This window comes from Anolis carolinensis, chromosome 5, assembly GCF_035594765.1.
Source record: "Anolis carolinensis isolate JA03-04 chromosome 5, rAnoCar3.1.pri, whole genome shotgun sequence".
In the NCBI taxonomy this organism is placed as follows: Eukaryota; Metazoa; Chordata; class Lepidosauria; order Squamata; family Dactyloidae; genus Anolis; species Anolis carolinensis.
The window spans coordinates 149,800,938-149,820,067 of NC_085845.1; the positions used below are offsets into that span (position 1 = coordinate 149,800,938).

Below are 19,130 nucleotides of genomic sequence, written 5' to 3' on the forward strand. Positions count from 1 at the left end.
CAAGACTTTGAAAAACACCCAAAATAAGGGATGGGAAAAACAACAATTGAAATGGTCGAAGTCTACTTGTGGTTTTGAAAAAAAAATGTATTTTTTAAATGTAAAAATGCAGGGGGAGTCTGCAAAACTACTCGTGAATTGTCATACCTAGGAAATGTGATACCTATCCCCCTTATTTGGCCAGAAAAAGGGAGAGCTGGAAGGCTTGGGAAATACCTTGGGAGGGGTCCTATAGGCCCACCTGGGTTAAAAATTATGGTGGAAAACATTAATTTGTTAGCAGAGAGGCAGTGGTCTCCTTACTGAGAATAATAATGTTACGATGAAAGAAAACTTAGTAAGTAGGGAATTAATTGTACTCAAATAACATTTAATGGACTAAATTCAATGTCAATCCTACCTAGAGTAGATCCATTGGAATGATAACAACACAGATAAGACTAACCCATGTTTAGCCACGACTAGCATCGAAGTCCATTACCAGAGTCTATGAGCATCTTGCATGAGAGCTATATAGAAGTTGTGATGTACACAGTAGTTTCCTGGTACCATTCCTTCCATTTCTTTTTCACATAATTCTTCCTCTGACACTTGAAAGCTTTTGCTGGCTGGAACTCTAAATATTTTAGATTACTCGGGGTTGATTGACTTAAGTACTCTTTGTTTTCAAAAGGATTTGCATAAACAGTTGGCTATTTACATTTTATGCTTAGACACTCCAGTGGTTTTGTGGGACCATAATGGCAATGGTATTTATGATGTTTCTCTGTTGGGAACTACTGATGTGTTTTTGCACTTTTATGCCCAGATTATTTGCATTGTTATATATTTCAGTGTTGCAGTCCTCAGTTATATCAGTGACAGCTGGGTGATTTTTATGAGAGCTTCTTTAAAACTATACACAAGACTGCAGTGGCAAATATTTTTATTGTGATGAAAGAATAACTGCATTTAGTGTTACAATGCATATATAATTAATGGTGAGAGCAAACATTTAAAGCTGATATTCTTTTAAAAAATATTACATGTATTGATCTATTTTCTCAGTTTTCCTGAATACACAGCCATATATTTTTTACAGAATAATCCACAAGTTTCATTTACATAAATGCAAAACCATGTTTATTAAAATAGCAGTTTTTGTTTTTCTATCATCTATCTTGTTAATTCTTTGACCACATGAAAAGTGATTGTTAAAGTGCTGAAGTGCTGAAGTTATTAAAATTATTTTTTATGAAGAAACAGGCATGAACTTGATTGATTGTGAGAAATGTTGGGATTCAGTCCATGTGTCCAAACTGTTTGTTGGACTTCTGCTATTGGTATAAGATGTCTGTTTCCGGCTGTAACTCTCAGAATCTTCTTTATTCAGCTTTTGCTTCATTTTTCGACAGCACAAAAGGCTTTGTATAAAGTCCTGCAGAAGGTGGCCACTAAAGAACATGTAGATCCATGGATTGCAACAACTATTCAAAGAAGCCAAAAGGGCAGTGACTGTAATTAAAATGTCCTCGGACTCTGTTAAGAAAAAAAAGAATGGAATAATTTATCAAAATCTACTATCTAGTAAACTATTAAGCATATATTGATGTAATTTCTAAGTACAGTAGAGTCTCACTTATTCAACATAAATGGGCCGGTAGAACACTGGATAAGCGAAAATGTTGGATAATAAGGAGGGATTAAGGAGAAGCCTATTAAATGTCAAATTGTGTTACGATTTTACAAATTAAGCACCAAAACATGTTTTACAACAAATCAACAGAAAAAAGCAGTTCAATACACAGTAACGTTATGTAGTAATTACTGTATTTACGAATTTAGCACCAAAACATTGCAAAGTATTGAAAACATTGACTACAAAAACACTGACTACTAAAAGGCCAACTGTGTTGGATAATCCAGAATGTTGGATAAGCAAAGGTTGGATAAGCAAGACTCTACTGTATATATATTTTAAAAATGAAACGAAAAGCCCAAGCAATATCACTTCAATTTTTTTTCCGGTGAAAAAAGTAGTCGGGTTTTGTGCATGCGCACTCTTTCAAGCCATCTGTCAACTTACGATGGTCCCATTAATTTCACGGGATTTTCTTGGACAAGGAATACTCTATGATGGTTTTGCTAGTTCCTCCTTCTGGAATGCAGCATACAGCACCTGGTTTTTATTGGCAAGATCGACTAGGGTCTGGTGCCTTTATTATTTATTATTATTTATTTAAAACATTTATATTATTCCCTTCTCACCTTGAAGGGGACTCAGAACACAACATACATATGGCAAACATTAAATGCCAAAACATAAAATAAACTATAAATATACATAAACACTAAAAACAATTATCTCCACTTTAAAATCAGTTGTTTAAAAACATCTCAGATCAGCCATACCAGATCCAATCAGTAGGATTAAGTTTCCTATTTTTGCCTTATTGCACTGTCCCAAAGGCTTGGTCCCACAGCCAAGTTTTTACCATCTTTCTGAAGGACAGGAGGAAGGGGGCTGATCTAATCTCACCAGGGAGGGAGTTCCATAGCTGAGGAGCAATCACTGAGAAGACCCTTTCTCTCATCCCTGCCAATTGCGCCTGTGATGGTGGTGAGACCGAGAGCAGGGCCTCTCCAGAAGATCTTGAACTTAGATTATTTAGTCCATAAGACAAATGTGTTATGATTATTGCAGCTTCAAAAGAAGAAAACTGCACTTCATTCATGACATATATATTAGCTGGGTGCACATGCTTTCTCTGTAGTCCTTAATCTTCCCTCTTCTTTATCTAATAATAATAATAATTTTAGTTCTTACCCGCCTCTCCTTGTGGGTCGAGGCAGGTTACAACATAGCTAAAAACAAACAATCATTATATAAAATACACACATTAAAATGCATTTCTACAAAACACATATATTAAAATATACAGAACAATGATTACAATGCAGCGGACACAAGATGAGAGTTTAAAATTCATGATATTCTGTTTTAAAAGAAATATATTTCATAGATGCTATAGATGCAGGCTGGTTTGGCTAATATAATTCTAAGATAATTAATTATTTCCATGCCTAATGTCTATTTATGTCTCATGCATACATTTAGGTTTCACACTGCATGGCATTAAACAGTGTTCTTGCTGAACACCTGTTTTGTTTTTTTGCTTGCATATTACCAGTACTTCTATATTTTCAGGAAAAATAAAACAATTGTTCATCAAGAATGTCCTTAGCTTTTATGAGCCCTTGCTGTTATGAAGATATTATTTTTCTGAATACACAAGTTTACTATTCATAAAAAAGTGTCAGTCTATCTGCTGCTACTTCAACTATCACAACAGATAACTTCTGTGAAATCCAAGATTAAAAAGTAGGCTTGACATTCTGCAGAATAATACATTTTGGACAAGGTTAAAAGCATGGAAGCTTTTAACCAAGGAGCCTAATAAATGAGCAAAATAGAATACTTTCAAAATCTAAAATACTAAAGATGGGGCAATATGTTAATGTTGCCCAGTATTCTACATCTGTTTGCAGTTATATATACTCTTGTTATACTTAATTAAGTAACCAATGCTGTGCCTAACTTGTAGAATGAATGCAGTTTGACACCAATTTAACTGCCATAGCTCAACCCTATGGATCCTGGGAATTGTACTATTACAAGGCCTTTAACCTTCTCTGCTAAAGCAGTGGTTCTCAACCTTCCTAATTCCGCAACCCCTTAATACAGTTCCTCATGTTGTGGTGACCCCCAACCATAACATGATATTCGTTGCTACTTCCTAACTACAATTTTGCTACTGTTATGAATCGTAACATAAATATCTGATATGCAGGATGGGTTTTCATTCACTGGACCAAATTTGGCTCAAATACCCGATATACTGGTGGGGTTGGGGAGGGTTGATTTTGCCATTTGGGAGTTGTAGTTGCTGGGATTTATAGTTCACCTACAATCAAAGAGCCCCTTGAACCCCACCAAAGACAGAATTGGGCCAAATTCCCCACACAGAATCCCCATGATCAGCAGAAAATACTGGTCTTTGGCAACCCCTCTGACACCCCCTCAAGACCTTCCCAGGGGTCCCGACCCTCATGTTGAGAAACGCTGTGCGAAAGAGTGCTGGTGCCTCTCCAAACTACAACTCCCATGATTGCATAGCATTGAGCCATGGCAGTTAAAGTGGTGTCAAACTACATTCATTCTACAGTGTAGTAGGCCCTAAGTACTGAACATGTATAAAAATAGCTACAGATAAGTAATATTCATTACTGATACTCATGGTTAGAGGGGTGTAGCTCCAGGAGAGGTGATTTAATTAAGTAGCTGATAATAGAATACTGGTCGCTAGTTATGAAAATATTCATGTAAGTGATAGCCTTATATGAGACACTAAGGAATTGCTGTGGCCTCTCTAGTGCTATAGTAGGGGGGACAATAAACATTTTTCAGAGCTGAAGCTGTACTATTCACTCACGGTCTGATGGGCATTTCCTGCTGTAGCAAGAAATGGCAATAATGCTTTCAAGCATTGCTACTGTTTGTGATAGATCAGTGCAGAAGAAGCCATAAAATGGCAAAAATGGCCAGACAGAGGCTGGGCATTTTTCCTTTCCTTTATCTGATTACTTAATGCAAGCAATTTATTTGGTAATACTTCTCTAAAAGTTTGCTTGAATTTATAAAGATAAGCTCAAGATTGAATTTTAGGTGGCTATAGTTCAATCATTTTTACACGTTGCATTTATGCAGTTAGAAGTATGTATCACTGAGTTCAGTGGAGCTTACTCTCAGATAGAAATGCAGAGCTATAAATATATATACATTTGACAAAAAAGCAATATAAACACATAATCCAATCATGGATTCTCCTAGGTGATATGGCTATGTACTCCTGCACATCAATATTTCTCATAACTGCTGAGTTTCTCTGGAAGCCACTTAGCAAAGAAACCTTTAAACAGCATTTTTAAATATCTAGATCCTGACAGCAAATATTTACTGAATTATTCTTTGGTATTATCCTGTTGTGCTCATAGATAATTCCATCCACCCAATCAGCTGTATAAAATCAGTAAATGTACGGCAGAATGGGGAAAATACTTATACTTTCTTCATTAATGGTATATGGGATAATTTGCGAGACCCTGTGCTGGAGTGAGGAATGACTTGACATTGCTGTACAGTATTTCAAAAATGCTCAAAAAGACACATATCATTAACAGCCATTAACATGGCATATAAGCAAGTTAGTATTCGTTGCATAGCACCACACATCACGCAAAGATGTGCTGCAGTAGTTATTACATTCAAGCCTCAACATACACCTGCTAGAACAAAGATCTGTGTTTTTTTAGAAGGTTGTTTAAAATCTTTACAGCATCCTTGCCTAATTCAAACATTTACTTCTAAACTCAATTCTTTAGCTGTACACTGTTACAAACTATCAAATGCTGCCTAATATTCTAGTTAATGTTACTGTTCAGTTCACAGCACACACATATTGGTATATCTTTGCAGTGCAATTTCTTTGTTTACCCTGTGACATTAAAAGCATATCAGTTGCAGTTGTATTTTATGTGCAAAGAATTAAAGAAGCAATGGGCTGAAAAAGTGTATTTTCTTATATAAGTCCCATCCACCTTTTGATTCACAATTAGGTCCTGATTAATCCGTTTATTTTTAATTTTTTAATACCAAGACAAAATGATCTAGGACTTGGTACAGTATTTGTAATAAGTTATCAGACAAGCAGAGTTTTTCCCCACTTCCACTCCATTATACTTCTGCAGTTCACTTATGCCATGGATTAGGCTCTATTTGTCTTCACCTAAGAAGAAAGCATGTCAGAATATTGAATTTCAGATTTTGTCTGCATGCCCTTATTCTTTGCTTCAGATATGATTTCCTCCTAAAATTCTTAGCTATTTATTTAACCTTTCAGCACCACCAAATATTCTACAAATTCTTCAATTCTCAAAGAACAGCATGTTCAAGCAAATATTAATGATGTTCCTGTAAAACATTTCAGCAAAGCAGAAACTAAAATCGGGAAGACATTTAACAAGAGGAAATTTCATAAGTGTCTTTATTTTTGAATCTATATAGATTTTATTCAATAAAATGATTTTAAAATAAATAAATATTCTATGATCTGAAAATGTGGTCTGCTGCATTTCTGCATTACTTACAAAAGGTCTCGTGATTTCATGGGAAGGCAATTAGACTTGGTTATTCTTTCGCCATGTGTATTTAAGCATATTTGTACAACAACCAAGCTTCTCTGCCTCCAATAAAATTACTTCCTAGTAAGTATGTTTTGTATTTCAGATTTTGTCAAATGTTACTCCCATTCCTAAAAATGGTGCTGAATGGATAATATTTGCAATGCAAATATGTCAAATAGAACAAATCAATTTTGGTTTGATTTTTGGTATTTCCCATTTCCCAGTATGACATCATGGGAACTTCTGTAAATAATGCAAAAATCTTGCAGACCAAATTTGCAGATCACTGATTTGTGAGTTTTGAAATCATTTTATTGACTAAAATCTAAATCTAATTAAAACTGAATGAAACAATAAGTAATTATAATAATTAGTTGCAAAAATGGTTCTATAATGCAAGTAATGCTAAACTTTCCAATTTGTATCAAAATCCCCATGATACACTCTGTAGTCTTTTCTTTTCTTGCCACCTATTAATATTATCTTCTTCTCTACAAGTTCTTCCCCAGCCTTTCTCTTAAGCTCCTATACTGTACCATTCGGTATTTCCCAAGGACTCCGGGTTTCCATCTATCTCCCAATTAATCCCAGTGATTCCCACTGACTGCCTAGATTGCATGTTCCTGTAGATACACACACATGCATATGTGTCTACTAATGGCACATATGCAACATCTTAACCAAAATTCTTATAAATAAAATAAAATTCTCTGCTCAAACTTTTTTTCTGATATTTTATAATGCGGAAGATTGAACAGGAAAACATGAAATGAGCTGTAAATTATTTCTTGGGAAGTAAAAAAATATATTTTTAAATGCTGTGCATGAAGCAGTAAAAGCATATGATACATGGTCTATCTGAGTGACCTTAGTAATAGCTCCCCATTAGAATCATGAAATCATAGGAGTTGGAAGAGATCTCATGGGCCATCCAGTCCAACCCCCTGCCAAAAAGCAGGAAATCGCATTCAAAGCACCCCCAACAGATCGCCATGCAGCCTCTGCTTAAAAGCCTCCAAAGAAGGAACCTCCACCACATTCCGGGGCAGAGACTTCAACTGCTAAACAGTTCTCAATATGAGTATGTTCCTCCTAATGTTCTGGTGGAATCTCATTTCCTGTAGTTTAAAGCCATTGTTTTGCATCCTAGTCTCCAGGGCAGCAGAAAACAAGCTTGCTCCCTCCTCCCTATGACTTCCTCTCACATTATTTATACATGGCTATCATGTCTCCTCTCAGCCTTCTCTTCTGCAGGCTAAACATGTCCAGTTCTTTAACTGGGCTTGTTCTCCAGACCATTGATCATTTTAGTCACCCTCCTCTGGACACATTCCAGCTTGTCAACATCTCCATTAAATTACGGTGCCCAGAATTGGACACAGTATTCCAGGTGTGGTCTAACCAAGGCAGAGTAGAGGGGTAGCATGACTTCCCTGGATCTACAGAGTTCCCTTCTCAGAGGTACAAGAAAGAAGTCAAGGTCTTTAATCTGGATCAAGAAATCTGTGTCATTCTAACTCCCTTTCCCTTTTCAATTCCTTCAGCCCAAATTGTAACGTATGCTCTCTATCAAGTTTTTTCCCTAGCACTGCTATCTCATGCCTTATTGGCCTATATAGGCAAATGATCCAGCCTATATATCATGTTTAAGTCTAGAAATTTCAATCAAAACAATCCCAAAACCTGGGTCCATTTATCCATGGGTCAATGTGAGACCTGTATCTTAACTATTACCCAAAAAAGGAACCATTTCATTCTCTGAGTGCAGTGGCAAAAGGCTAGAACTTAGTCTGTCCCAGGAGAACCTAAAACACCAACCAGGAAACAAGGCACATTTCAGCCAGTTGCTGAACCAGGCAGTGACATAGCCATAGCCCTGTCCACTGCTGCCTTCATCTGTTATATACTCTCATGGCTTTCTTGTTGATTCCAAGGTTCACCATAGCTTCAACGTAAACCTCCATCATGCTCTTGAATTGAGACACTTTTGCTATCAGACTGCAGAAACACTGGGATGCAGAGATTTCGAGCTTCATTTCACATGCAACTGAAGTGTATGCAGCACAGAGAAAATACACACTCCTCTTGAGACTCAAAAGAAGACTAGGAAATTTTACTGCCTCCTGATCTAACCAGACTGAGATGACGCAGATCTGTGTTACTCTGCAAACCATGTTTCTTTTTTATTCCTTAGTGAGTAAACAGTCTCTAACACTGTTAGCTCAGGGGTTCAGAGACTTAACTGCCATAACTGCAATGGGATATATAGGCAATGCTACCATCTTATATATTCAACTTATATTCATTACATCTTTAAAATTATTATCTGTTATAAAAGTTGACTTTTTTGTCTCTTCAGTGCAAACATAAAGCTTTCTGTTTCACACTATGGGTTCAATGGAATTCACTCCTGGGAAATTGAGTGCAGGACTGCAGCCTTAATATTATTAGCAAATAATATTAATTTTAAAATAACATTAAAATGCTGCTATTATAATATTAAGAATATTCAATATTAATATTATTAGCAAATGTTTTAAACATATCTATGATACAATTTTAAATTGTGGAGTTACACACATAATAAAAAGACTTTTATTTGTATTCCGCCTTTTTTCCTCAGGGGGACTTGGGGCAGATTTCAACGAACAAAAAACACAGAGACAAACATTCGATGCCACATTAGGTAGCTTTGAAACATTTGGTTTCCTGAAAAGCTTTTCTAATTAATTACATTGCTCTTTTATGTTGGCTTTGTACAAATGCTAATTTAAATGCCTTCCTTGGCAGCCAAGTGAACTATAAATTGTTAAACAAATACAAATGCATTGTATGATACATTTTGTTTGACATAATTCGTTAACTGTTTTGGATCCTAACCCGGAAGAAAGATGGGTATAAAAATCCAGTAAATAAATGGGGGAAGATCCATTATTAAGAGCTCCAAACGCTGGTGAATCAATCTTACTAAATGAGAATGTTTAGCTTAGTCCATATCTTAAAAGCAAATTTGTTAACTATTTTTGCTTGTTTTACTGTAATGCCTCTTACACATTTGATGATGCTATTTGAATAAATAGATGGTGGTGATGATAATTATTTGGTGGTGCCCCCCTCCAGCTCTGGAACTCTTCCCCCAGGGAGATCAAGCTGGCACCCATCTTATCCATCTTTCGCAAAGAGCTAAAAACGTGGATATTCCACTGTGCTTTTGATTAGACGGTCCACCAGGAAACCTTGGCCCCAGCCATGAGCTATAACCTAAAATCTTGTCCTTGTACTTTGCTATTGTTTCCTATCCAGAGTTATAGTGCTCTACTTTGTATACCCTCTATCCCTAAATTTTCCCATCTGACATCTGCACTTTATCCATCAGCTCTGCCCTCACAATAGAGTTGCACTAGCCCACTTGCCCAAGCCCAGAAACTGTTTACTATTCCAGGTTCACTGGTTGTTGCTGATGACTGTTTTTATACTATGTCAAATTGTTTTTGTTTTATATTGTTTTATGATGTTGTTTATGAATTTTAATGTTTCATATTTTAACTATGTTGTGGGGATTCATTCCCCGTGTAAGCAGGATACAAAAATAAAGTTGTTGTTGTTGTTATAGAGTGCTGTCTTTCTTCCAGGAATCCTTGAAGCACTGCAGTTAATCCAGTTTAACACCACTTTGACTGCCGTGACTCAATGCCATCGAATTCTGGGGATAGTACTTTGGTGAGATACCAGCACTCTTTGGCAGGGAAGGTCAAAGTCCTCATAAAACCACGATTCCATAGCATTGAGACATACCAATTAGAGCAGTGTCAAACTGCACAAATTCTACAGTTTAGGTGCACCCTCAGTTGCCTTTCTTTTAATTGGAAATGTGTTGAGTAGGATTTTTATTTTAATCAGAATTTGGATGGAAACCACATATTAGCACACTTTTTTCCATCGTGCTTTTCATAAGCCCTCTCTCTAGCAGTTTCTCTCTCCTGCTCCCTCCCTCTCCATCCTTCTAGTCATTCCTCTTCATTCCAATGTAGGATTTGACAGAAAGGTGTTGTAAGAGACGGGGTACCATGGAGCCTGTGCTTCATCCTTTACAGCTAATTTGGAATCTTCTGTCTCAGTGGAGGATCCTATCGTCACCTACCAGCATTCAAGAACAGTGATTGCTGGTGGCTTCCCCATCAATTGAACAGTAAGTCTGCACTAGGTTTTTGTCTGAATTTCAAAGAGGTCATCCATTATGCTGAACCTTATCCACAAATAGGACCTTGGACAGCTCCGCATAAGGTAAAACAAATTGCACCATCCTATTTGTTGCAAGCATCAAAATCTCATGACACAGACCTCAATAAGGGCATTCCAGAGCCTTCTAGAAAACCACTAGTAAAAATGATAGTCTTCAAGTCAGTGGCTGCCAGTTTCCAAGAATGAATGCAAGACACAACCATTGCTAATGGGCGCTAATATGAAACAAGTACCTACCTAGTATCTTGCAGAAAAATAATTGCTGGTCCCTACATCAAGCATTGTTCTACAAGTCAGATTCAAAACATATATTCCACGTGCATTGTGTATATCTAATTATTAATGTCTTACACTGCAAATTCATCTTGACTATATACAAAGAAATGAAGCTGTAGATGTATTTTGAGTTTCCTGAGAGTGTTAAGTTTGTGTTCATCCTAGGTGATAATTTAATAAATATATTATAGCGTCAGCAATTGCAGTTAGTGCAGCAGCCTTTGGGGGGAAATTGACATCTCCTGGATTTTAAAGAGTATGTTTTTATAATAAGTTATTACCTACACATTTAAATAATTTCAAGATTGTATGGAATGCAAGCTTTTCTCCTTAAAAATCTGAGATTTTTCTACTCTTTCTACTTGAACCTGACATTATATGTGTCTGCTTTAGACCTTTTTAAAAGGCTGATAAAATAGCAGACAAACAGTCCATTATTTTGTACACCAAGCGGCAGCAAGGACAAAACTTTGTTCTTTACCCAGACGAGTGTGTGTGTGTGTGTGTGTATGTATGTGTGTGTTTTGGCCTGGCTCTGGAGGAATCTGTTACTACTTTATATATAGCTTTGGTGTGTTAAAGTAATAACTACATTTCATATCTTTTTTTAAAAGAGGTGGTGCAAAATGCTGGTATATTTTTAAGCTTTTCATATATGATATAGTTTCATGTCAAATTTGCAAGCCAGCATGGTGTAATGGTTTGTGTACTGGACTACGGACCCCAGTCATAGAAATCCATTGGGAGACCTTGGGCAAGTCATACTCTAGAAGCCTCTGAGGATGACAAAGGCAACCCCCGTCTGATCAATTCTTGCTAAGAAACCCCCATTATGGATTCATCTTATATAAATCAGTCATGGCTTCAAGGCACACAATAACAACAATATTACATTCTGCTATTATTATATTCCTTCCAAACCTTTTGTCTTAAATAACCTAACAGCATTAGATCCCATCTACTTTTGGAAGCTAAGCAGCGTCAGCCTAGATCAGTACTTGAATGGAAGACCACCAACAAACAGGCGATATTTCAAAAGAAGGATCCAGTGAATCCTTGCCTAAGAGCATCCTAGGAAATTTATGGGGTCAACATTAATTTAACAAGTGACTTGAAGGAACACATACACTCCAGTTCATTATTTCCTTTCACTTTCCATTAAGCCAAACTAAAATTCAGAGCAGGGCTGAGGGCAATACTGTTGGCAAGTAACAATTTAGACTACAATCCAGTCAGTGAAAAATGCAGGCATAAGTGACAGTTATATCAACAAACTGAACTCTTTTGTTCATTACTGTGGGATGAATTTACTACCTTCCTCGTGCAACAATCAAAACCACCACAGGACTCATCTTCCTCCCATGGGTTGGCATTTAGTAGCAGGTAGAGAATGGGAGACATCAGAGAAGTGCCTCGTTAAGTGCCTATCACCAGATGCAGAACAAGAAAGGCACCCTCCCAGACCTCCCAGAGGAGGGCAACTAAAATGATCAAAGGTCTGGAGAACAAGCCCTAAAAGGCGCGACTTAAAGAGCTAGATATGTTTAGCCTGCAGAAGAGAAGGCTGAGAGGAGATATCATGAAGGCCATGTATAAAGATGTGAGGGGAAGTCATAGGGAGGAGAGAGCAAGCTTATTTTCTGCTGTCCTGGAGACTAGGATATGAAACAATGGCTTCAAACTACAGGAAAGGAGATTCCACCAGAACATTAGGAAGAACTTCCTCACATTGAGAGCTGTTCAACAGTGGCACTCTCTGCCCCGGAGTGTGGTGGAGGCTCCTTCTTTGGAGGCTTTTAAACAGAGGCTGGATGGCGATCTGTTGGGGGTGCTTTGAATGTGATTTTCCTGCTTCTTGACAGGGGGTTGGACTAAATGGCCCACATGCTTTTCCAATGAGGTCTCTTCCAACTCTTTAATGCTATGCTTCTATGTCCATCAGATCCTGGAATATAACGTCAGTTAAGTACCTGACTTCTCTAAAAACCCTATCTATCCATCAGCCAGGAAAGGGCTGTAGATGAGAAGCTCACAGGAGGAATGTGTGTTATGCAGAAGTAGAAAAGGGAAACATACCATAGGTCTGCATTGGCAGAATTTTAAGATACATCTCTTAATGCAGTAACCTAAGTGATCCTGAACAGCTTTACTAGCAAGCAAGCATCACTGGACGAAGAAAGACCCACTTCCACATATGCACACCCATGCTTGTACAGTCAATAACTATTTCATCCAAAAAATAACATCTGTCTGCCAAATACAATCTGCAGGGAAAAGTTCGATGTATGCTATACCACATCTGACACATAATAATAATAATAATAATAATAATAATAATAATAATACACTTTATTTATATTCCGCCCTTCTCTCCAGGGGATTCAGAACACCTAAATCACTATGCCTTTCAATCTAGTAGTGAGTGTTCACCTGGAACTGTCTAATAATTGCAGGATAAAACCACTCACACTTCAGTAAACCCAGCCAAAATCAATACAGGCATTGTGTTCTATTGCACTTAGATTCAATTCCAATCACATCCATTTAGAAGTAAATTTCCCATAGATCAGACATTTTAATTGGATGTCCTTAGGTTATATATTATCTGAATTAAACAACTTTGGGTTGTTGTATGTTTTTCGGGCTGTATGGCCATGTTCCAGAAGTATTCTCTCCTGATGTTTCGCCCACATCTATGGCAGGCATCCTCAGAGGATGTGGGCGAAACATCAGGAGAGAATACTTCTGGAACATGGCCATACAACAACCCTGTGATCCCGGCCATGAAAGCCTTTGACAGCACATTAAACAACTTTACTTGTAAGTCAGTTGTAAATTGCACTGTTGCTCAAGAGTAAGCCCACTGAAACATATACATATGAAAGACTGTGTTATTTCCAAATAATGAACAAATGACTTGATGTCTGCATCTGAGGAAGTAGACTATGAAAGTGTGTGCTACCATTTTTCTCTCAGTGTCTAATGTGCAATAAGATCCCTTTGCATAATATAACCTATAGCAGTGGTTCTCAACCTGTGGTTCCCCAGGTGTTTTGGCCTACAACTCCCAGAAATGACAGCCAGTTTACCAGCTGTTATGATGTCTGGGAGTTGAAGGCCAAAATATCTAAGGACCTACAGGTTGAGAACAACTGCTCTATAGCTATTAACAAGACAGTACGGAACCATGAATATTAATGCATACTTCCCATACTGTGCAGTGCTCTGCGACATTCCCTACTATTCCAAATGTGCTAGTCCCAACCAGAGAAGCATTGAATCAATAGAATTTATTTAAGTGTTGGCTTTCCATTTAGCAAATGATTCAGGTCCCTTCCACACAGCTGAATAAAATCCCACATTTTCTTCTTTGAACTGGGATATATGGCAGTGAGGACTCAGATATCCCAGTTCAAAGCAGATATTGTGGGATTTTCTGCCTTGATATTCTGGGTTATTTGGCTGTGTGGAAGGGCCCTCAGTTGGTTTGTTCCAGTTGACATTTGCCTATGATTTAAGGCAGTGATTCTGGTCCTCCAGTGATCTGGTCCTCCAGATGTTTTTGACTTCAGCTCCCAGAATTTCTGACCACTGCACAAAGTGGCTGAGGCTACTGGAAGTCCAAAACACCTGGTGGAACAGTTTGGGAATTGGTGGGATTGGTGAATCACATCAGATTCATATCAGAGTCTGCAGTAGTTATAATTTACTCATAGATTAAAGCAGTCATTTCCAAAGTTTGGTCTTCCAGGTGTCTTGGACTTCAGCTCCCACAATTTTTGACCAATGGCCAAAGTAGCTGAGGCTGCTGGGAGTTGGAGACCAAGACATCTGGAGGACTAGAGTTAGGAATCCTGGATTAAGGTGTTTGCCTGGAAATGGGGATTACTTCAGATCCGCGGTGGCGCAACGGGTTAAACCCTTGTGCTGGCTGAACAGCTGACCTAAAGGTTTGGTTGCTGACCTGAAGATTGCTGGTTCAAATCTGCGAGATGGAGTCTGTCACCTTTAGCTTGTGGGGACACGAGAGAAGCCTCCCAGCAGGATGGTAACACATCTGGGTGTCCCCTGGGCAAAATCTCTGTAAACAGTCAATTCTCGCACACCAGAAGTGACTTGCAGTATGTTCTCAAGTCACTTTCGACATGGAAAAAAATCCTTCAGATCCACATCAGGGAAGTAAAGAACACACTGTTGGGGGGCGGGGGAGGTGCATCTAAACTTGCAGAAAAAATGCAGTTGGACACCCATTTAACTGTCATGGCTCAACATTATAGATTTATAGGTGTAGTACTTTTGCAACATCTATCAACTACAAGAGGAATTCCAGACATGAATCAATCACGGCCAGCTAACACCTCCCAACAAAGGATTCCCCCAGGCAGGAAGCAGTCAGGCCTTGAAACTGAAAGGTTATTCAATGCTAATCAAGGTAGCCAATTGAAACATTCACCCTGCCTCAAACAGACAAAAGTTCTTTCTCCCACGCTAAACATTCCCCACTTGCCTAGTTTCCAACAGACCTCACGGCCTCTGAAGATGCCTGCTATAAATGCAGGCAAAACGTCAGGAGAGAATGCTTCTGGAACATGGCCATACAGCCCAGAAAACCCACAGCAACCTACAACTGAAATGATTTTGCAGCACAGAAAAGCAGTGCCACACTGCATTCATTCTACAAAGGGATGGGGGGGGGGAGAGAAGTTTGTCCATGCCAGTGTAGATGAGTGTTTCCCAAATTCTGGTCTTTCAGGTGTTTTTGGACTTCAGCTCCCAGAATTGCTGATCAGTGGCCAAGGCAGGTGAATAAAATCCCACATTATCTGCTTTGAACTGGAATATATTTCGGTGTGGGCTCAGATAACGCAGTTCAAAGCAGATAATGTGGGATTTTCTGCCTTGTAGGTAAAGGTTTCCCCTGACGTTAAGTCCAGTCATGTCTGACTCTGGGAGTTGGTGCTCATCTCCATTTCTAAGCCGAAGAGCCAGCTTTGTCCGTAGACACCTCCAAGGTCATGTGGCCGGCATGACTGCATGGAGCACCGTTACCTTCCCGCCGGAGCGGTACCTATTGATCTACTCACATTTGCATGTTTTCGAACTGCTAGGTTGACAGAAGCTGGAGCTAACAGCGGGCGCTCACTCCGCTCCCGGGATTTGAACCTGCAACCTTTAGGTCTGCAAGTTCAGCAGCTCAGTGCTTTAACACACTTCGCTGCCAGGGCTCCTTTCTGGGATATAGGGCTGTGTGGAAGGGCCCTGAGGCTTTTGGGAAAGTGGAAGTCCAAAACACCTGGAGGACCAGCGTTTGGGAATCCCAGGTGTGAAGGCCCCGCTGGAGAGAGCGCCTTTTCTCCCGACGGTGGGGCTTGTGAGCCACAGCTGGGTGCACCTACCAACCCAGGAGGCGTGGTCCTCCCAGACGGAGCGCATCTGGACCGTGAAGAAGGGCGCCCAGCACACGATGTAGGCCGAGACGATGACGAAGGTCATCTTGACGGTGCGGATCTTGGCGCGGGAGAAGTTCTTGACGCTGCCGACGCAGGGGGCGAGGCGCAGGCCCTTGCGGAGGGCCGGGGGAGGAGGGGGCTGCCCGGGAAGGAAGAGCGGGCCCCTCCTGCGGGGCGCCTTCCGCCGGGCGTTGCTCCAGATGCGGAAGCAGATGAAGCCGTAGCAGGTGGCCAGGACGAGGACGGGCGCCACGAAGATGCTGCCGGTGACCCAGGTGATGTAGGCGCGGGGCCCCCAGGGCATGACGAAGTGCGCCCAGCAGTCGTAGACCTCCGAGCCGCGCTCCACCTCGCTGAGCGAGAAGATGAAGTACTGCGGGGTGGAGAGCACGAAGCTGAGCGCCCAGGCGCCCGCGATCATCCAGCGGGAGCGCCGGCTGGGCCGCTGCAGCGTCTTCAGCGGGTGGCAGACCGCGATGTACCGGTCGGCCGTCATCACCACCAGCAGGTAGGCCGAGGCGAACATGCCGAAGACCTGCAGGTGCTTGACCACGCGGCAGAGCCCGTCGGGGCCGTGGAAGCGGTGCGTCACCTCCCAGCACAGCTGCGGCAGCACCTGGAAGAAGGCCACCGCCAGGTCGGCCAGGCTCAGGTGCCGGATGAAGCGGTGCATGCGCGACGCCTTCCTCCGCGGGGTCCGGCCCAGCGCCAGCAGCACCAGCGCGTTGCCCAGCACGGCCAGCACGAAGGTCAGCGCCAGCACCGCCACCTCCAGCCGGGCCAGCTCCTCGTTGCGCCCGAAGCGGTCCTCGCCGCCGCCGCTCGCGTTGGACGGCCAAGGCGGCTCCGCGCTGCCCTCCTGGCTCTCGTTGCCCGCGAAGCGCATGGCTTTCCCGCCCTTTCGCTCTCCCCTGTGGCTGGAGCGTTTTCCCCGAGTGCCTTTCTCTCGCCGCAGCGGTAGTGCTGAAACCGGGCCGTCTATTCCTTCAGGTGTCAGAGTTCTGTCCTCGCCTCCCTTTGAAGGGAATGGGGACTCGCTTCACCCTTCCTTAGTCCCTTCTGGGCTCTCTTTTTTCCCCCTGGACACTTTCCCGCCACGCTTTTTGTAGGGATTGGGGACTCTCTTCACTCTGCCTTGGTCCCTCCTGGGCTCTCTTTTTCCCCGGCGCTTTCCCGCCCTTTCGCTCTCCCGTTGCTGGAATGCCTTCCTCTCTCTGCAGCGAGTGTTGAAAAGGGACTCGTCTATTCCTTCAAGGGTCGGAGTTCTGCCCTCTCGTCCCTTTGAAGGGATTGGGGACGCGCTTCACTTGCTTTAGTTCCTCCTGGGCTCTTTTTCCTCCCTCAGGACACTTTCCCTCCTTCCGCTGGAGTTGTATTCTGGGACCGGATCCTCGCCTCGTCCGCGCCTTCTTTCCTCTCCTTTTCTGGCGCGATTATTTCAGGCGTTTCTCTTTCTCGCCGCCAAGCCGCTTTCCCGCCCTTTCGCTCTCTCCTGTTGCTGCAATGTCTTCCCCGAAATGCCTTTCTCCCACTGCAGCGATACTGTTGAAACAAGACCCGTCTATTCTTTCAGGGGTCGGAGTTCTGCCCTCTCCTCCCTTTGAAGGGATTGGGGACTCGTTTCACTCTGCCTTAGTCCCTCCTGGGCTCTCTTTTTCCCACTCCGGGCTTTTCCCAGGCACTTTCCCGCTCTTTCGCTCCCTCCTGTTGCTGGAATGTCCTCCCCTGAATGCCTTTCTCCCACTGTAGCGAATAGTGTTGAAGCTTCACTCTGCCTTAGTCCCCCCTCCTGGGCTCTTTTTCCCCCCTGGACACTTTCCCGCCACGCTTTTTCTGTCTTCCGCTGGGGTTGTATTGCAGGGATCTAGATCCTCGTCTGTGCCTTTTGCTGGGACCGGATCCTCGCCTCGTCTGTGCCTTCTTCCTTTCCTTTTCTGTCGCCTCTCTTTCTCCTCCTCCGGACCCTCTTTCCCGCTCTTCTTCTCTTCTTTCGCCGGAGCTGGGCGCCTGAAACCAGACTCGTGCCAACCACCTTGGAAGTGTCCGAGCGCAGTCCTCGGCTCCTTCTTTTCGGAGGTAATCGGGACAACCGTTTCTCCCTGGCGAACCTGCTCTTTCTTTTCCCTGAGGGATGTGGGACGCTGGGACCTTCTCTATCTACGTTTCCTTTCTTCTCACACTCTTTCCCCTCTTCTTTCTTTCTTTCCTTGCTTTCACTGGAGCTGTCTTGCAGAAACCCGCCTGTGCTTGCCTCCCTTCCTGAAAAGACCGCTTGTTTCCTTCCCCTCCAGGCACTCCTTTCCCCGCTCTTTCTTCCCTTCTCCCACTGGAGCTGCCTTGCCGAAGCCAAACTCTTTGAGGTGTCGGACCTCCTTTTAGGACTCGTCTAATGTATTATAGTCTCCCTGACTGCTCTCCTTTCTCTGAGGTTGCGGACGCGATGCCAGTCCCTCCTCACACTCTTTTCCCCTGGAGTTCTCTTGTTGACGTGAGTGAGACCCTCGACAGCTCTAAGGTATGGAAGCCCTGCCTGCCAGCTCTCTTCTTGGAACGCTCTCCTCCTTTCTCTTCCTGAAGGCACTGCCTCTTTCCTCTCTCTGCCTTGCCTCTCTCTTTCTGGCGTCCTTTTCCTAGGCTCTCCTCAGGGATTCGCCCTCCTAGCCCCGCCCCTCCTCCGCCCCCCCTGTCTATCAACCTACGTTTCCAATATCACAGTGTGGTTAGCCTGCAGGTATGGGCCAACAGCCGGTAGGCTGTTAGGAATTGTGGGAGTTGAAGTCCAAAACACCTGGAGGGCTGAAGTTGGCCCACACCTGGTAGACCTTGTTGGGAGATAGTCAACAGACTGTGCAAGTTCATACTTAACAGGAGGGTGACTAAGATGATCAAGGGTCTGGAGAACAAACCCTATGAGGAGCGGCTTAAAGAGCTGGGCATGTT

At 42.0% G+C, this 19,130-nt stretch overlaps 1 protein-coding gene across 1 annotated transcript; it reads right to left on the reverse strand.

Annotated features, from left to right (window-relative positions):
- Positions 1-913: 913 nt before the first annotated feature.
- avpr1a (arginine vasopressin receptor 1A) lies at positions 914-18,825 on the reverse strand. Its single transcript, XM_003221262.3, has 2 exons — positions 16,137-18,825; positions 914-1,518 (listed from the first exon to the last, which is right to left on the reverse strand). Exons 1-2 carry the CDS (start codon positions 17,074-17,076, stop codon positions 1,232-1,234), a joined length of 1,227 nt encoding a protein of 408 aa, XP_003221310.1. The 5' UTR covers positions 17,077-18,825; the 3' UTR covers positions 914-1,231.
- Positions 18,826-19,130: the final 305 nt, after the last annotated feature.